At 45.7% G+C, this 16,129-nt stretch overlaps 1 protein-coding gene across 2 annotated transcripts in view; it reads right to left on the bottom strand.

The window, feature by feature from the left end:
• LOC129732327 (neuropeptide SIFamide receptor-like) overlaps positions 1-16,129 on the bottom strand; it is a 321,404-nt gene that overhangs the window by 279,003 nt on the left and 26,272 nt on the right. For both annotated transcript variants that reach the window (XM_055693132.1, XM_055693133.1), the window contains one exon: positions 2,624-2,894. In XM_055693132.1, coding sequence (XP_055549107.1) covers positions 2,624-2,894 — 271 coding nt within the window. The remainder of the gene's footprint in view (positions 1-2,623; positions 2,895-16,129) is intronic.

Genomic DNA, 16,129 nt, shown 5'->3' on the forward strand with positions numbered 1-16,129 from the left:
GAATCCGGGTGGTCTTTGTTTTCTCCGCACGTACGGGAAATTCTGTTTTACAAACCTCTGGCAAAGATATTTCCCTAACGCAGACTTCAAAAACATAGACGAAATGATTTCACGCATTCAGTCATTGGCTAGCAATGCCAGCTAATTGGCATCGCATTCATCACCCAACGTAAGCGACGAAGAAAGAAAGAAGAGATGCTCCCACGTGATTGGTTCTTCCCCAAATTCCCCACACTGAGTGACGCTATAAAAGGACATTCCGTGTTGAGAGAAGATCATTCCCTGGTCGACCGTCAAGGCGAACAGTTCGGCTTCCCTTCGATCTGAGTTGGACCCCACCAGTGGTAATCTAATTCAGATATCGTTGTGGGTGTGTATGTGTGGATGCGTGAATAGCGTGTATGTGGGTGTGTGAATAGCGTGTGTGTATATGTGTGAGTGGCGTTTGCGTGTATATTTGTATATGTGTGGGTATGTGTAAGTAACGTGTATGTGTAAGTAACGTGTATGTGTGTATATGTATAAGTAACGTGCATGTGTGTGTATGTGTAAGTAACGTGTATGTGTGTGTATGTGTAAGTAACGTGTAAGTGTGTGTATGTGTAAGTAACGTGTAAGTGTGTGTGCGTGTAAGTAACGTGTAAGTGTGTGTGCGTGTGCGTGTATGTGTGTATGTGTGTGTGACGTGTGACTGTTATGCATTCATGTGGGTATTGGTATTTGTATGCTGTAGTTTATGACAGGTGTATGTGTTTTTTTGTGAAATGTTCATGGATTATTGTGTATGGTATTTGTACATTTGGTGTGTGTTATATACTATGGCTATGGCACAATTAAATCTTTACACCCACCATAGTACCACGGCAAGCCTATGTTTGTGCACTCAAGCACATACCCTTTAATTTTTTTTTTTTTTTTTGAGAATACACCCGATCTCGAAGATTCAATGCCAAAAATTCTCAATTTTTTCTAACCGCTAAAAAAAGCGAAGCTTTAACCCTTCTGAAAACTTTATCGCTATTCTAAGACATTTGGTTTCAAAAAAAGTTTGATCGCGATAATTTCATTTCGACAATTTCTGTGCATTTTTTCATCGATCGTATACCTTAGTGAAACTTTGACCGCTTCGATGCTACTTTGATGTGGAAGTACCATTAAGCCGAAATTTTGCATGCGAACTTTTTCTGAAAAGACTAAGCACCCTACTGCTAAATTGAATTTGAAGGTCAAGTTCTTTCCATACAACCCATTTGCACTCTAATAAACAGTAATGCAAAACCTTACTATCGATAAAAAATTAAAGATCAAATGTTTTGGAGGGGTCGAACCCCAAACTCCTTACCCCTTCGCTACGTCACTGATCAAGACTATAATATATCTTGATTTTTGTTACGAACTAAAAAGAGACTGATGCATTTTGGAAAAGGCCTGTTTAAACATTAAAACATGTTTTGATGTGCAAGTTGGAAATAATTTAATATTAATAATATTGCAACATAGGTATATATAACAAAATTTAAAAGAAACATTCTGATCTGTTCCTGCAGAAAACCTAACAAAACTGTTATTTGTAAAAATCAATGGATAAATTTGATAGGGTTTTTGATATTTTAACTATCAACAAGATCAAGTTTAAAACACTGTTGGTACAAACAGTTCATTAAATATCAAGTTATGTAGTAAATCCTGATATATTTCGTTGATCAGGATGCTGAATATCGCAAACTCGAGGAGTTTGACTTCTACAATAACACATTGTTTGCTGTCGTATAGATATCTGCAATAGTAATATTGACATCAATCCGCTGCATCGAAATAGTCAGTAGTATAGTCATGGACATAATCTGATTTTGCTTTGTCGCATTCAGTGTTCTGATCCGAAACCACTCTACGTCCTCGGAGTCGTGTGGGTTTATTTGTAAACTTCCTATCCTCCGGAATTTTGCTCGGGTGCAACAAAAAAAAACGCGAACAGAAGTCTACCGTTGCTTGCTTACGGTACAATGTGCCACGCGGCAATGGCATACATTGTTAGCGCATTGTCGTTTCCAACTTGGTACCGCATCCCGAGTGAGAGATTACAATTTCAAATAAGTTACTTTCATGTGTTGACAATTCGATTTCAAATTACATCGGCTGAGGCTCCGATGTCAGCGATACCACTATCAGTGCAAAATTCTCAATACAAGGCAATGTCACTTGCCCTGTTGACATATTCGCAGAAGTAATTAGTATTTGGAAAATAATGTTGCATTTTTTCTTTCCCTTACTAAATAGCTGCTTACTGTGCCACTTCATGGAACCATTCATGATTATGATTACGCACCAACATCTGTATTGGTACTTAATTGAAATTTCTACTCAATATGCTATAAAATAATATTATTATTAGCAAAAATTGCTAGTCATGATTAACAGAATAAATATAAACTTGCCTTTTTTCTTGTCTTCATCACATACGAAGAAGCTTTCCTTAACTTATCTTGAACCCTAGTAAAATCGTGTAAATATATCACCTTACACCTACAAATTAATTTGTTCTCTAGGACGCTATTAAATTGAATTAATTATTATTCGCAAGCGGTATTCAAAGCAATTAGGTTATCAATATCGGAATACTCACGCACGAAGATGTTGCTCATGAGTGTCGCTGGTAGACAGAAAACTATCACAAGCACATCGGCCACAGCTAGATTCACGATGAAAAAGTTGGTTACGGTACGCATCCGGGGCGCTCGGAACACGACGGCGATTACGAAACTGTTACCCACCAGACCGACCAGGAACACTACGAAATAGGCTACGCAGTACACGACGGTCATGGTGGCCGAATGGCGGTAGAACAACTCATTATCCTCGTAGAAGCTGGTATCGTTCAGTGCTGTCTCCTGGGCCTGAAAATAAATTCCAATGGAGCAACCATGAGCTACCGTTCTGTATCAACTTACGAACACGTGTCACTATATTTGTGTAAAAAAAATCAAACATCATCAACAATCAAACAAACATTTGATTATAGTTTTAAGCTACTATCTGGTCAGTTAGAAAAAATGTAACAGGAGCTATCAGTTTGTTATGTTTAAAAGTTGAAAAGTATGTGTATTAGACACGACCGCAAGTTGACGTAGAATTACAATAGCCTGTCAATGTGTTTCTTACAATGGGAAGTACACGCGATTGGAGTTAATCGATTTGATGGCCTGATGCGGTAAATTCCAGTAATAATTTTCTTTCTTAAAAAAGAGTGTTTTAAATTATGTATTACACCGAGGAGAAGCGTTGTGAATTTACCTTTAAATCGTTAAAAAATAATGGTTGCTTGAATACAGTTGTCTGTAAAGCACCTACAACATAAGATCGCACGCTAGCCTGGAAGGCTAATAGCGGTCTCGATCAACTAGATAAGTTGAGAGAATTCGTTATCGATCATGTTTTTTGGCACATTTTGCATGTTGTAGGATAAGTACAACGATACACCGTGCCCAGTGCTGAGTCGAGAAAATTTTCAGTTCGAAAAGATCCTCAACCTGATCGGGAATCGATCCCGATATCACAACCGTGTGGGAGAGCTATCCGACCGACATCGCTAACCACAGAACCACGGGGACTGGTGAAGCACCTCTTCATCCTAAAAAACAGCATGGGTAGAATTGGATTTTGCTCAATGGAAAATTTTGAATTTTAATTCGCGACAAAAAGATGAATTTTGAAAGACTCGATGAGTAGAAAATGGTGTAAGGGTTTGATAAAAAAGTAGGCACTGGATAAGGAAACGTTATTTCACTTTGAATGATTGAAGACAAAGCATCACTATGCAACAAAGAGACACTTTTACTTGTTTGTTTATGTACCCTTCCTCACCAGGAAAAGTCATGTTTCAGTTTTAGTGTTTTAACTTTTGAGGCACTTTTGAGAAGCACAAATATTGTTAGCAAGGTATGCAGCATTTCCATATTCGCAATATAAACGTGGGATCACGTCTGTGTTTTCCATATTGGAATGCATTTTGTAAAATTGATAATGAAACTGGCAAATATTGCGTCTAATTTCAAACGATAATAACAGCATAACCACATTTGATGTCTCGAAGATAAAAGTTTTTCGGATAGTCTAAAACAATTAATTGTGTACCAAACAAAGTGAAACAAATTGTAACGGCATAAAAATTATTTTTCGAATAAAATAAATGTTCGTTCGTTCCTAAATATACAAACTTTTAGAAGAGTAAGAACCGGCGAATACTTGTGATTCTTTAGTCCATTTAATAAGATATATTTACCCTCCCAGCTGGTCTCAAGGTTCGATTGCGGCCTAACAAGTCAGTCGTCGTAGGTTCGAATCTCGACTCGGGAGAAACTGTTAGTGTCAATAGGATCGTAGCGCCAGCCTCGCAATTGTCCTGTACACTTAACAGTTGGCTGCGAACAGAAGGTCGAGTTCCGAATCGGAATGTAGCATCAAGGCTTTGCTTTTAATAAGATTTATTTAATAAGATGATTTTTTTTTATTTTCAACTCAACAAATAATATAGTAGGGTAAACGCTCCCATATTCATCTCAGTACCTATATTCATCTCGTCACGCCTTTTTGATCAATTTATCGTCAAATTTTACCATATTTTTAACGTAAAACTTTTAGCTACTTGAGAAAATCGAGAAGCAAATAGATTTACTTTCAAAAATTTTTAGAAATTTGACGGTATATTGGACAAATGAGAGAAATAAGATGAATATAGGTGCACCAACCTGTTGAGATGAATAATGGAGCGATTACCCTATATGAGCTGTCTTCGAAGTACAGCAACTTTTGCTTCTTTGGAATTGTTGATTGCTACGATTTTTTGCTGGAACTTGTTGATCGTTTTGTTCAACATAGCTTGTCATGTTTGCCTATTCCGGTTTCGACATTATTCAAATAATGAATTCGTTTTATTCAGAGTTAAATAGAAGCACCGGTTTTGGCCATAGCACCAGTTTTCGCCATGATAGAATAAAATCGATAATTGTGAAAAAGTATCTTGAATTACTCCTGTTTCGAAGTTACCTATTGAAACTGCTGATGTTATTCGACAAATACATTACTTACTTTAGCAAACAAATATGCGTGTTTCACTTTTAAAGGAACTAAATATACTCTCCCAGGTTTACTGTACAGTCTAACGTTTAGGTAATTTGCAAGCTATTTTTGGTAGAGCATAATCTTGTTTAAGTTTGTTCATTTCTATAGCAAATATTGTTACCAGCACCAGGCACAACTTATTACAGCACATGGATAAAAAAATAGGCATTATGGTATGATTTTTCTCTGCAATATCAAAAATAACGAAAGCTTCCAAAATCATTCCACGTCGAACACTCGACAGAAACGGACGTGCAAAGTGGTCGTTCTATTACAATCCGGTCCGTGTGTACGAATAGCCAAACAAAAGAGTGTATTATTCGCGCTAAAGGCCAACTAGATTGTGAGTTGTGTCGCTACGTTCTGTACTCGGCTCGCAACTTTGGCTGTATTGGTGCAAAATACCAGCTGCAGTTTTGATCTGTGCACAGTGAATAGATCTTTCTAATTCAAGGCCATCAGTTGACAGTCGAGTCGTGCGCTGTGCTGAGTGATCTCACACCCGGCTCACTGCTGCTGGCTGTATTGGTGCTGCTGTACTGGTGCTGCTGGCTGCTTTGGGTGCTTTTACCCATGCTGAGCAACCTAAGCTGAACAGCTAAAGCCCTTTGTCTCCCCGGGACCGCCGTTAGGCATTACTTCAGGGAGAGGGCCCGTCGTGCTTATCGCACTTACCTCTATGGGTAGCAGAGCAGCCTATACAGGCCAGTTAGTTAACCGTTAACTAACTGGGGCACGTCGATGGTTTCCCGTCGATTGGTGCCCTGCAAAATACTAACGATCTGTGATGCTGCCGTGATGACCGCATCCCAGATTTCCCTATTTTCGCACATCCTACGCACTATATTCTCTGGCGTGGTGTCCATCCCACTTATTGCCAGCATTTCGTACCGTACCCGCTCGAAGCGCGGACATGTGAAGAACACATGCTCTGCGCTTTCTTCCGCACCCGTACAAGCGGGGCACATAGGGGACTCGGCGTACCCGAACCTATGCAGGTACTGCCTAAAGCAGCCATGGCCTGACAGGATCTGTGTTAGATGGAAGGTTACTTCCCCATGGCGCCTATTAATCCAGCCTGCTAACTCTGGAATGAGTCGGTGTGTCCATCTACCTTTTGTAGTGTTGGACCACTCCCGCTGCCACCTGGCCATTGAGGATGACCGTATGGTGTTGCGAATACCCCTCGTGTCGCGTTGGTCGAAGCATTCTACATCCTCTTTGACGATGATGCTGATGGGCATCATGCCAGCCAGGACGCAAACCGCCTCGTACGACACTGTTCGGTATGCGCACGCGACCCTTAGGCACATTAGCCTGTACGTACTCTCGAGTTTGCCGCGATGGCACGAGGTACTCAATACCTTGGACCACACTGGTCCTCCATACCTGAGTATGGACGTGGTCACGCTAGCAAGGACTTTGCGCCTGCTGCTACGAACCGCTGAGCTGTTTGCCATCATGCGAGACAGCGCTGCCACAGCCATGGAAGCTTTCTTGCAGGTGTAATCGACGTGGCTCCCGAACGTGAGCTTGTCGTCGATCATAGCCCCCAGAAGCTTCAACGAGCGTTTTGAGGCGATAGTGCATGTACCGGCACTAATCGATGCCTCCTGCTCAGACTTTCTGTTATTAACAACAATAACTTCAGTCTTATGGTGCGCTAGCTCCAGTTTCCTGGAGTGCATCCAGTCTTCCACTACGCGTATTGATAGCGCGGCCTTTAACTCTACCTCTCTAATAGACTCGCCATAGACCTCAAGAGTTATGTCATCGGCGAAGCCCACGATCACCACCCCTGGAGGGAGTGTTAGTTTTAACACGCCGTCATACATAGCGTTCCACAGTACCGGACCCAGGATGGAACCTTGCGGTACACCTGCGGTAACTGGAATGCTTTTCTGACCCTCGTTTGTGTTATACACTAGCACTCGATTCTGAAAGTAGTTGCCTAGAATTTCGTACAGCGACGTCGGCACTCTGAGACTCTGTAGCGCTAAGGCTATGGAGTCCCAGCTGGCACTGTTAAACGCGTTCTTCACGTCAAGCGTGACGATCGCGCAGTAACGAATGCCCCTCCTCTTGCGTTGGATTGCAACCTCAGCCGTTCTAGTGACGGAGAGAATCGCATCCACCGTGGACCTACCTTTTCGAAAACCGAACTGGTTGCTTGATAGACCGTTTTCACTTTCTGTATATTTCACCAGTCTATTGAGGATTACCCTCTCAAGCACCTTGCCCGCCGTGTCCAGCAGGCAGATTGGTCTGTATGCCGATGGGTCACCTGGTGGTTTCCCAACCTTCGGCAACAGCACCAGCCTCTGGCGCTTCCACACGTCCGGGAAGAGGCAGTCGTCAAGGCATTTCTGCATGACCGCCCTGAACAACCCGGGGGCTTCTTTGATGGCCGTCTTGATGGCCAAGTTCGGGATTCCGTCTGGTCCCGGAGCCTTGCCTACCTTCAGGGAGTTTGCGATCTCGATCAATTCATCTTCCGTCACCCTTACCGCATCGTCAGCCTCTGCACGGCTGCCGTCACTCACGGTAGGTGGTGACTCGACAGCCGGAGGCCAGGGACTTGGTTCGTGTCTTGGGAAGAGGCCCTGAATGATCGTTTCTAGCATCGCTGGTGATTGTTCGGCCGGGGCTAGCGCACCTCTAGTCTTGGTCATAACGATCCTGTAGGCGTCACCCCACGGGTTCGAATTGGCACTGGCGCAGAGTCGTTCGAAACAGGCTCGTTTGCTGGCTCTGATTGCGCTCTTAAGCGTTGCCTTAGCGGATCTGAATGCGACACCGCGTTCCGCTCTTTGGTCGTCGGAACGTGCGCGCTGCATCCTCCGTCTTGCACGGAGGCATGCATTGCGCAGGCCTGCTATCGTATCGCTCCACCAGTATGTCGGTGGCCTACCCTCTCTAGGCGGACGAGACCTAGGCATCGTGGCGTCGCACGCCCATGACAGCATCGAATTTAGATGGTCCACATCCGGGAGCAGTTCACCCCCTTCGTGCTTCCATCTAATTGCCTGCCCAAAAACATCTGCATCGAAATGCAGTGTTTTCCAGCCGTAGAAGGATGGAATATTGGCCCTACTCGTTGCTTGCTTCCGCACGCCTACCTCATAGCGGATCGATTGGTGATCGCTATTCGTGTAGCTGTCGTCTACCCTCCAGTTCGTGATCAGTCCCGGGCTGCAGAACGTCACATCGATAATCGATTCGGCACCGTTTCTGCTGTAGGTGCACTTTGTACCAACGTTAGCCAAGTCTAAGTTGAGCTTTGCCAAAGCTTCCAACAAGACCTGGCCCCTCTGGTTTGTACAGCGACTCCCCCACTCGACAGCCCAAGCGTTGAAGTCACCCGCAACCACCAACGGCCGTAGGCCCGTCAGTTCCACGGTTGCTTGATCGACCATCTGCGCGAACGTTTCGGTAGACCAACTTGGCGGAGCATAGCAACTGCAGTAGAATACTCCATCCACTTTGGCAATAACGTACCCCTCTCTGGAGGTCGACACAATCTCCTGAACCGGGGACCTGCCTGTCGTGCAAATGGCCGTCTTCCCAGACTTGTCCGATACCCAGTTACCGTTTCCGGTTGGGATACGGTATGGGTCCGAGACGATGGCCACGTCCGACAACGACTCAGCAGCCGCTTGGTGTAGCAGCTGCTGCGCCGCATAGCAGTGATTCAGGTTTAACTGTATCACCCTCAGGCCTGCGGCTTAGTAGCCGGCCGTGCAGCCGGACACTTGGGGCCTCCCATGGCGTGTTTGGCGTCCCGTTTACCGGTACATACCAGACACTTGGGAGGTGCACCGCAGTCCCGTGCCTTGTGGCCTGCGCCACCGCAGCGGCGGCATAAATTGGACCTGTCGGGCCCTTTGCACGACCAGGATTTATGCCCCCGCTCAAAGCACCTGAAGCAAACGTCAGGCTGTTGGAAGGTGCCCAGAGGGCAGACCGACCAACCCACCTTCAACGTGGCCTTCTTCAGGGCCTTGTTACCCTCCGTTAGTGGAAGCTTTATGGTGGCAACCTGGGTGCCGGCCGGGCCCCTGCGGAGACGAACTGCCTCTGCGGTTACTACCACTCCACACTCACGTTCGAAGGCTTGTGCTATGTCACACCCTTCGGTGATCTCGTCCAGGTTTTTAAGCTGGAGAGTCACTTCAGGAGTGAGGGCTCGGATTTTAACCTCCTCGCCTAGCACTTCCTGGGCCGTCTTTTTATAGGCACAGCCCTTGCCCTTCGCCTCTTTGCGGAGTTCGAGGATCATCTCGCCGGTGCGTGACCGACGAATTGTCCTGACGTCCGTGCCGAGGTCTTTGAGCTTGGGATCGCCTCTCATGGCCTTCAAGACTTCGGCGTACTTAGACGCATCGGTCTTGAAAATGAGGGCGTCACCCTTGCTCCGCCTACTCGCCCCTTGCGGCTTCTTATTGCGGTCGCCGCGCTTCGCGCGTCGTTCCCGCTTCTGCCGCTTCTTATTCACCACGGTAGTCCAATCCGTGGCTACGCCGTTTGCCGGTTCGCCGTTTGCTGGTTCTTTGCTCGGCTGGACCGACGAGCCAGCTTCATGGCTGTCACCGAACAACCGCCTCCGTTGCGTCCTGGGGGCCGTTTCCCCCGGAGAGCCCCTCGCACGTTTGCCAGTCGGTTCGGTTGAACAGACTTCGGCAAGCGATGCTGCAGCTGTTTGTGTGTATTTAGACACAGCTGCAGCACTCCCTTTTTCAGGCTGGTTGAGCCTCGCCTCTAGCGCAAGTGCCTTGCTTTCGGCATCATTAGCCCGTTTAAGGGCTTGCGAAAGCTCGGACTTCGCGCTGCATACGTTCATACGTAACAACAGAAGACATTGTTTCAGGTCTTTTGAAATGTTGCTACGTTCGTCCGTGAACTTGAGTATTTCATCAAGTTGTACGGACACCGCCTCCACGCTTGGGAACTTATTCATGTGACTTTCTACCGCAGAGAGTAGCATAGCCCCAGATATCTGTTCCCGCTCCTTGGCGGTTTTAGGTGTTTCCACCTTGCCACCAGTCTTCGCCGTTCCGGTTGGTGCTGGCTTAGGCGTGCCCGCCTTTGCCCCAACTCGGAACTCCCCTGTCGGTGTCGCAAAAGGTGTACCAACCTGTGCGCCGCCTTTACCGGCATCGGCCAGTCTCGGTGGAGACCGGGCGATGCCCCGCCTGGCAAACGGGTTTACTAACCCGTCCGCCCCATCCACTACCTTCGCCTCTTCGTCGATTTTAATAGTAAACATTTTGGTTAAAAGGGTCCCCCTTCCAGCCGCTATCCTTGGTCATGGTGGAGTGGTCGCCTATATGGTCCCATGGTGGCCTATGCCGGAGCAGTGAGGTCATGGCTAGTGAAGGTCGCCATAGCCCCTCATGAGCAACTATGACGCCTCCCGACCGGCGTAAGTCAGGAAAGGGCATCTGATCCCACTCCTGCCTGATTCCCATCAGGCAATGACCGCGGAACGTACTGGAAGGCCTGCCAGGTTTTACGGGACGGAGACCCCTGCAGCCGTATGCCACCTCGCCGTTTCAAGCCGTTGTCACGCGACTTTACTAAGGGAGCTCGGTGCAGGTGCCAGCCCTACGTCGTGGTATAAAATCGTATTCCCTCTCAAAAACCTAAAAAACACACAGCGACCAGTACACCATAATTGGGACCTTACTGGTATCAGCCCCAATAGGCAGGTTAGTGCATTTGGATGATGGGAGCGGCACTACTCGCTCCGTCGAAGCTGTTTACGGGTGGCCGTGGCTTTTACGGGGAATCGACTGCCCAATGCCCGAAACCCCACCACTCCCTAGGCAAGCTCCCGCTGCCGGTCCAGGACTAATTGATGCTATCACACACCTATCGGTGGTCACGCACGCGTGCATGGCCTCGACGGTCGCCAGGCGTCGACCCGTGGTGGCCTGCAGCTCGGCCAATGGCTGCTTTGGGTGCAGCTTCGAACGATCGGACAACCACTGCTGGAAGGAAGAAGTAAATAGGTACGTGTTCTTGTCGGCGCTAGTGCGCTAGTGCGCTACATTTAGCGCGATGGATATAGATCCCTCGCCTCCCGTGCCACCATCCCCGAACCCCCCTGACCCTGACCCTTCTGTTACACCCTCCCCTGTTCATTCTCCAGTCCCCCCTCGCCCCAGGCTTTACCCGGACGGATCTCAACAGGGCAGCTATACTGTTTATTTTCGTCCAAAGGCAGGAGTGAATTCAAAGCGATTAAACATACTGCAAATTTCTAAAGACCTGACGAAAGGGTACAAGGCCGTGACCGAAATTTCCAAGGCCCGACCTAACAAGCTCCGTGTCGTGGTCAGTGATCTGGCACAGGCCAATGCTATCGCTTGCTCTGAGCTCTTCACACGCGAGTATCGCGTTTACATACCCGCACGAGACGTTGAGATCGACGGTGTCATAACCGATTCGAGGCCTTCCAGAAGGGAGGTATACCTGGCGACTATTTACGGTATTCGGAGCTTGATACCAAGCTTAAAAGTTTGGCTAAAGCAAAGAAACGCGGATATTGGCGTCGGTTCGTGAACGAGACGTCGAGGGAGACATCGATGAGCACTCTTTGGAACACAGCCCGAAGAATGCGGAATCGCGTAACGGTCATCGAAAGCGAGGAGTCTTCAAGTCGGTGGATATTTGATTTTGCCAGGAAAGTATGTCCGGACTCTGTTCCTGAGCAAAACATTGTTCGCGATGCGTCTCCAGGCCACGACGCGATAGAATCACCTTTTACGATGGCAGAATTTTCAGTTGCCCTCCTGTCCTGTAACAATAACGCGCCTGGGTTAGATAGAATCAAATTCAACTTGTTGAAGAATCTACCCGGCAATGCCAAGAGGCGCTTGTTGAACTTGTTCAATAAGTTCCTGGAGCAAAACATTGTACCGCAGGATTGGAGGCAAGTGAAGGTGATCGCCATCCAAAAACCAGGGAAACCAGCTTCTGATCACAGCTCTTATAGGCCGATTGCAATGCTATCCTGTATCCGGAAATTGATGGAAAAAATGATACTCCGTCGTTTAGACCATTGGGTCGAATCAAATGGTCTACTATCAGATACTCAATTTGGCTTCCGCCGTGCCAAAGGGACGAATGATTGTCTTGCGTTGCTTTCAACAGATATGCAGCTGGCGTATGCTCGCAAAGAACAAATGGCGTCTGCGTTCTTGGACATTAAGGGGGCTTTTGATTCCGTTTCTATTGACATTCTTTCGGGTAAACTTCACCGACAAGGATTTTCTCAAATTTTGAACAATTTTTGCACAATTTGTTGTCCGAAAAGCACATGCATTTTACGCACGGCGATTTGGCAACTTTTCGCATTAGCTACATGGGTCTTCCCCAGGGCTCATGTTTAAGCCCCCTTCTTTACAACTTTTATGTAAATGACATCGACGAATGTCTGGCAAATTCATGCACGATAAGACAACTTGCAGACGACAGTGTAATCTCTGTTACAGTAGCCAAAGCTGCCGATTTGCAAGGACCATTGCAAGATACCTAGGACTCTTTGTCTGCTTGGGCTTTACAGCTAGGTATCGAATTCTCTCCGGAGAAGACTGAGATAGTAGTTTTTTCTAGGAAGCATGAACCTGCTCAGCTTCAAACACAATTAATGGGTAAAACGATTTCTCAGGTTTTGGTACACAAATATCTTGGTGTCTGGTTCGACTCTAAAGGCACCTGGGGTTGTCACGTGAGTCACGTCAACAAAGAGTGAATTTTCTTCGTACAATAACCGGACAATGGTGGGGAGCCCACACAGGAGACCTTATAAGGCTATACCAAACAACGATACTGTCTGTTATTGAGTACGGGTGTTTCTGCTTCCGCTCCGCAGCAAACACACATTTGATCAAACTGGAGCGAATACAATATCGTTGTTTGCGTATCGCCTTGGGTTGCATGCAATCGACCCATACGATGATTTAGGAGATCTTAGCTGGAGTACTACCATTAAAAAACCGCTTCTGGAGCCTGTCTTCTCGTATTCTAATCAAATGTGAGGTCTTGAACCGTCCAGTGATTGAAAATTTTGAAAGGTTAATCGAACTTAATTCTCAAACCCGTTTTATGACATTGTATTTCAATCACATGTCCCAAAATATTAACCCTTCTTCAAATATTCCAAATCGTGTCGACTTATCAAATGCTTCTGATTCTACTGTGTTTTTCGATACATCCATGATAGAAGAAACTCGCGGAATCCCGGATCATTTACGCGTGCAGCAGATCCCTAAAATTTTTTCCAATAAATATCGAAACATCAACTGCGACAATATGTACTACACTGACGGATCACTTCTTGATGGGTCCACTGGCTTCGGTATCTTCAAAAACAATTTAACCGTCTCCCATAAGCTCGATAATCCTGCTTCTGTTTACGTCGCAGAGGGTCTCTCACGAAAGGCAGAAAATCAGAAGGCAGAATCACGAAAGGCGGAATCACGAAAAGCAGAATTACGAAAGGCAGAATATTTCATAAGGCAGAATAACGAATGGCAGAATCAAAAGAAGCACGAATGGCAGAATCAAAAAATGGTCTATTTTCTTATTAACAACACACACTCGCGGCCTTTGGCCGACTCTATTGTCCAAGTGTATGCTGTCCTTACTCGCTACCGCTCGTTCGGACTTAACTAAGGGAAAGAAAACCTGTTTGAATAATCCTAGGAAACCAGTAGATCAGTTGTTTGTATGCGAGAGGCCGCCGCTTCCGACGGCGGGTCGGTGGCCGGCTCGGACCGTGGAAACCACGGCGGCTTTGTGCCGCCTCGGTTCCTTGCCCTCGATTATGCGTCTTCGCCGCATGAATTGTTTTATGTTAATTATAAAGCCGTTGAGACTAGTGTAAGTTATACCTACCATCGAAAAGTTTCTCTCCGCGATGCCGTGATACTTTTTAAGACCTGAGCCAAACCAGTTTGTGCGTTTCGGATCTAATAATTAGGCTTGATTTGCACCTCACATCAAAACTGGTCATTGCTTGTAACCAGTTATAATGTCTGGTTACCAAATAATATTAAATAATAAAGGTAGAGTAGCAGCTTTGATACCGTGACCAGGATTCGCACCAAATTGTCATCACGCACTTGGCTATCGTGAGTCAGATTTTGCTACCTGGGATTCTGCCTTTCGTGCCCTTCGAAATTCTGCCTTTTGAAATATTCTGCCTTGTGTGTACGGTCATAGAGTTCTGCCTTTCGTGCTTCTGCCTTTCGTGATTCTGCCTTCTGTGGCGAACCCGTCGCAGAATTGGCTGCAATTCAGTACACCCTAGGGATTATCGAAAAAATGCCCACGGACCATTATTTCATCTTTACGGACAGTCTCAGTTCCATTGAGGCTCTCCGATCGATGAAAGATGTTAAGCACTCTCCGTATTTCCTGGGGAAAATACGGAAACATCTGAGTGCTTTATCCGAAAAATCGTATCAGATTACCTTAGCGTGGGTCCCTTCTCACTGCTCGATACCGGGTAATGAGAAAGCGGACTCTTTGGCTAAGGTGGGCGCAACAAACGGTGATATTTATGAAAGACCAATTGCCTTTAATGAATTTTTCGCATTTGTACGTCAGAATACGATAATCAGTTGGCAAAATTCTTGGACCAAGGGGGAACTGGGAAGGTGGTTACATTCCATAATCCCCAAGGTATCGACGAACCCGTGGTTCAAGGGGTTGGATGTAGGTCGGGATTTCATTTGCGTGATGTCCCGGCTTATGTCCAATCACTATAGATTTGACGCGCATCTCCGTCGTGTTGGGCTCGGGGAGAGTGGTATCTGTGCCTGTGGTGAAGGTTATCACGACATAGAGCACGTTGTTTGGTCATGCCCTGTACACCGTGACGCCAGGTCTAGATTTATAGCTTCCCTGCAGGCCGAAGGTAGGCAGCCGGCTGTTCCTGTTCGTGATGTCTTGGCGAGCCGTGACCCATCCTACATGTCCCTTATATACGTTTTCCTGAAATCCATCCACGCCCCAGTTTAGTCCTATCCCCTTCCGCCTACATCCAACCAAACGACAAGAACACGTTAAGACTCCGGATCCGGAAACAGCAATCAGACCCGCACGATACTCTCAAGGCCCGATGGAAACAACCCAATATGCCAGTCCGTAATATCTTGGCCCAGCAGCGGAACAAATTTAATATGCTGCTTACCTATGGCAATGAAAACCATCGAACAGCAAACCTGTGCTTTGAATGCAGAATATTCTAGCTTTAAGTTAGATTTAGTTTCAGCTCGTGGTCGGCAGCGAGGATAAAAAATTTGCTTTTAGTTATTAAGATACTTTAGAAAGTAAGCTACCACATATAATTGGCGCCGTTAAACATTGAATTTTTTTTGTGTCGTGTCAAATAAACTATAGATGAAGAAAAAAAAAAGCTTCCAAAAACGATCAATGATCCATTCTTGGCCACATATCATAGCAATTCATAATCCATATCATATTGGCCATATGTAAACAAATCCATGGTAACGTATTAACATTGATGCAAAACATGAAAAGTACGAAGTTTTTCGGGCTGTCATAAGATATCGCATGAGATTCGTGAAAACACAAAAATTATTTTACTACAGCACCGCTATTTGATATAATATATCCGTTCTCTATTGGTTCAGATTATTTACAAAATTGTAACTTCGGTTGTATCTACCAAAACTAACGCTTCGGACTTTTAACTATAGTTGGTAAATAATACAAATAATTTCTATGTGAAAAACGCAAAGAGCGGAAGCTTATTAGTAAAGATAAATGACAGAAGAAAAATTAACATAGATCAATGATGTGATGTCAGTGTTATTAAATATCCTACTCAATTCAAATAATATTCTAGCTCGAAGTACTTTGCACTGCTAGCTATGTGTGAATATAATATTATTATTTAGTTTGATTAATAGATATACTGGCCTTTTAGTTAGTTAAATAACGAGGATTTTCTGCTGATAAAATATATCTACATGGTGAA

Source organism: Wyeomyia smithii, chromosome 3 (assembly GCF_029784165.1).
Source record: "Wyeomyia smithii strain HCP4-BCI-WySm-NY-G18 chromosome 3, ASM2978416v1, whole genome shotgun sequence".
NCBI lineage: Eukaryota > Metazoa > Arthropoda > Insecta > Diptera > Culicidae > Wyeomyia > Wyeomyia smithii.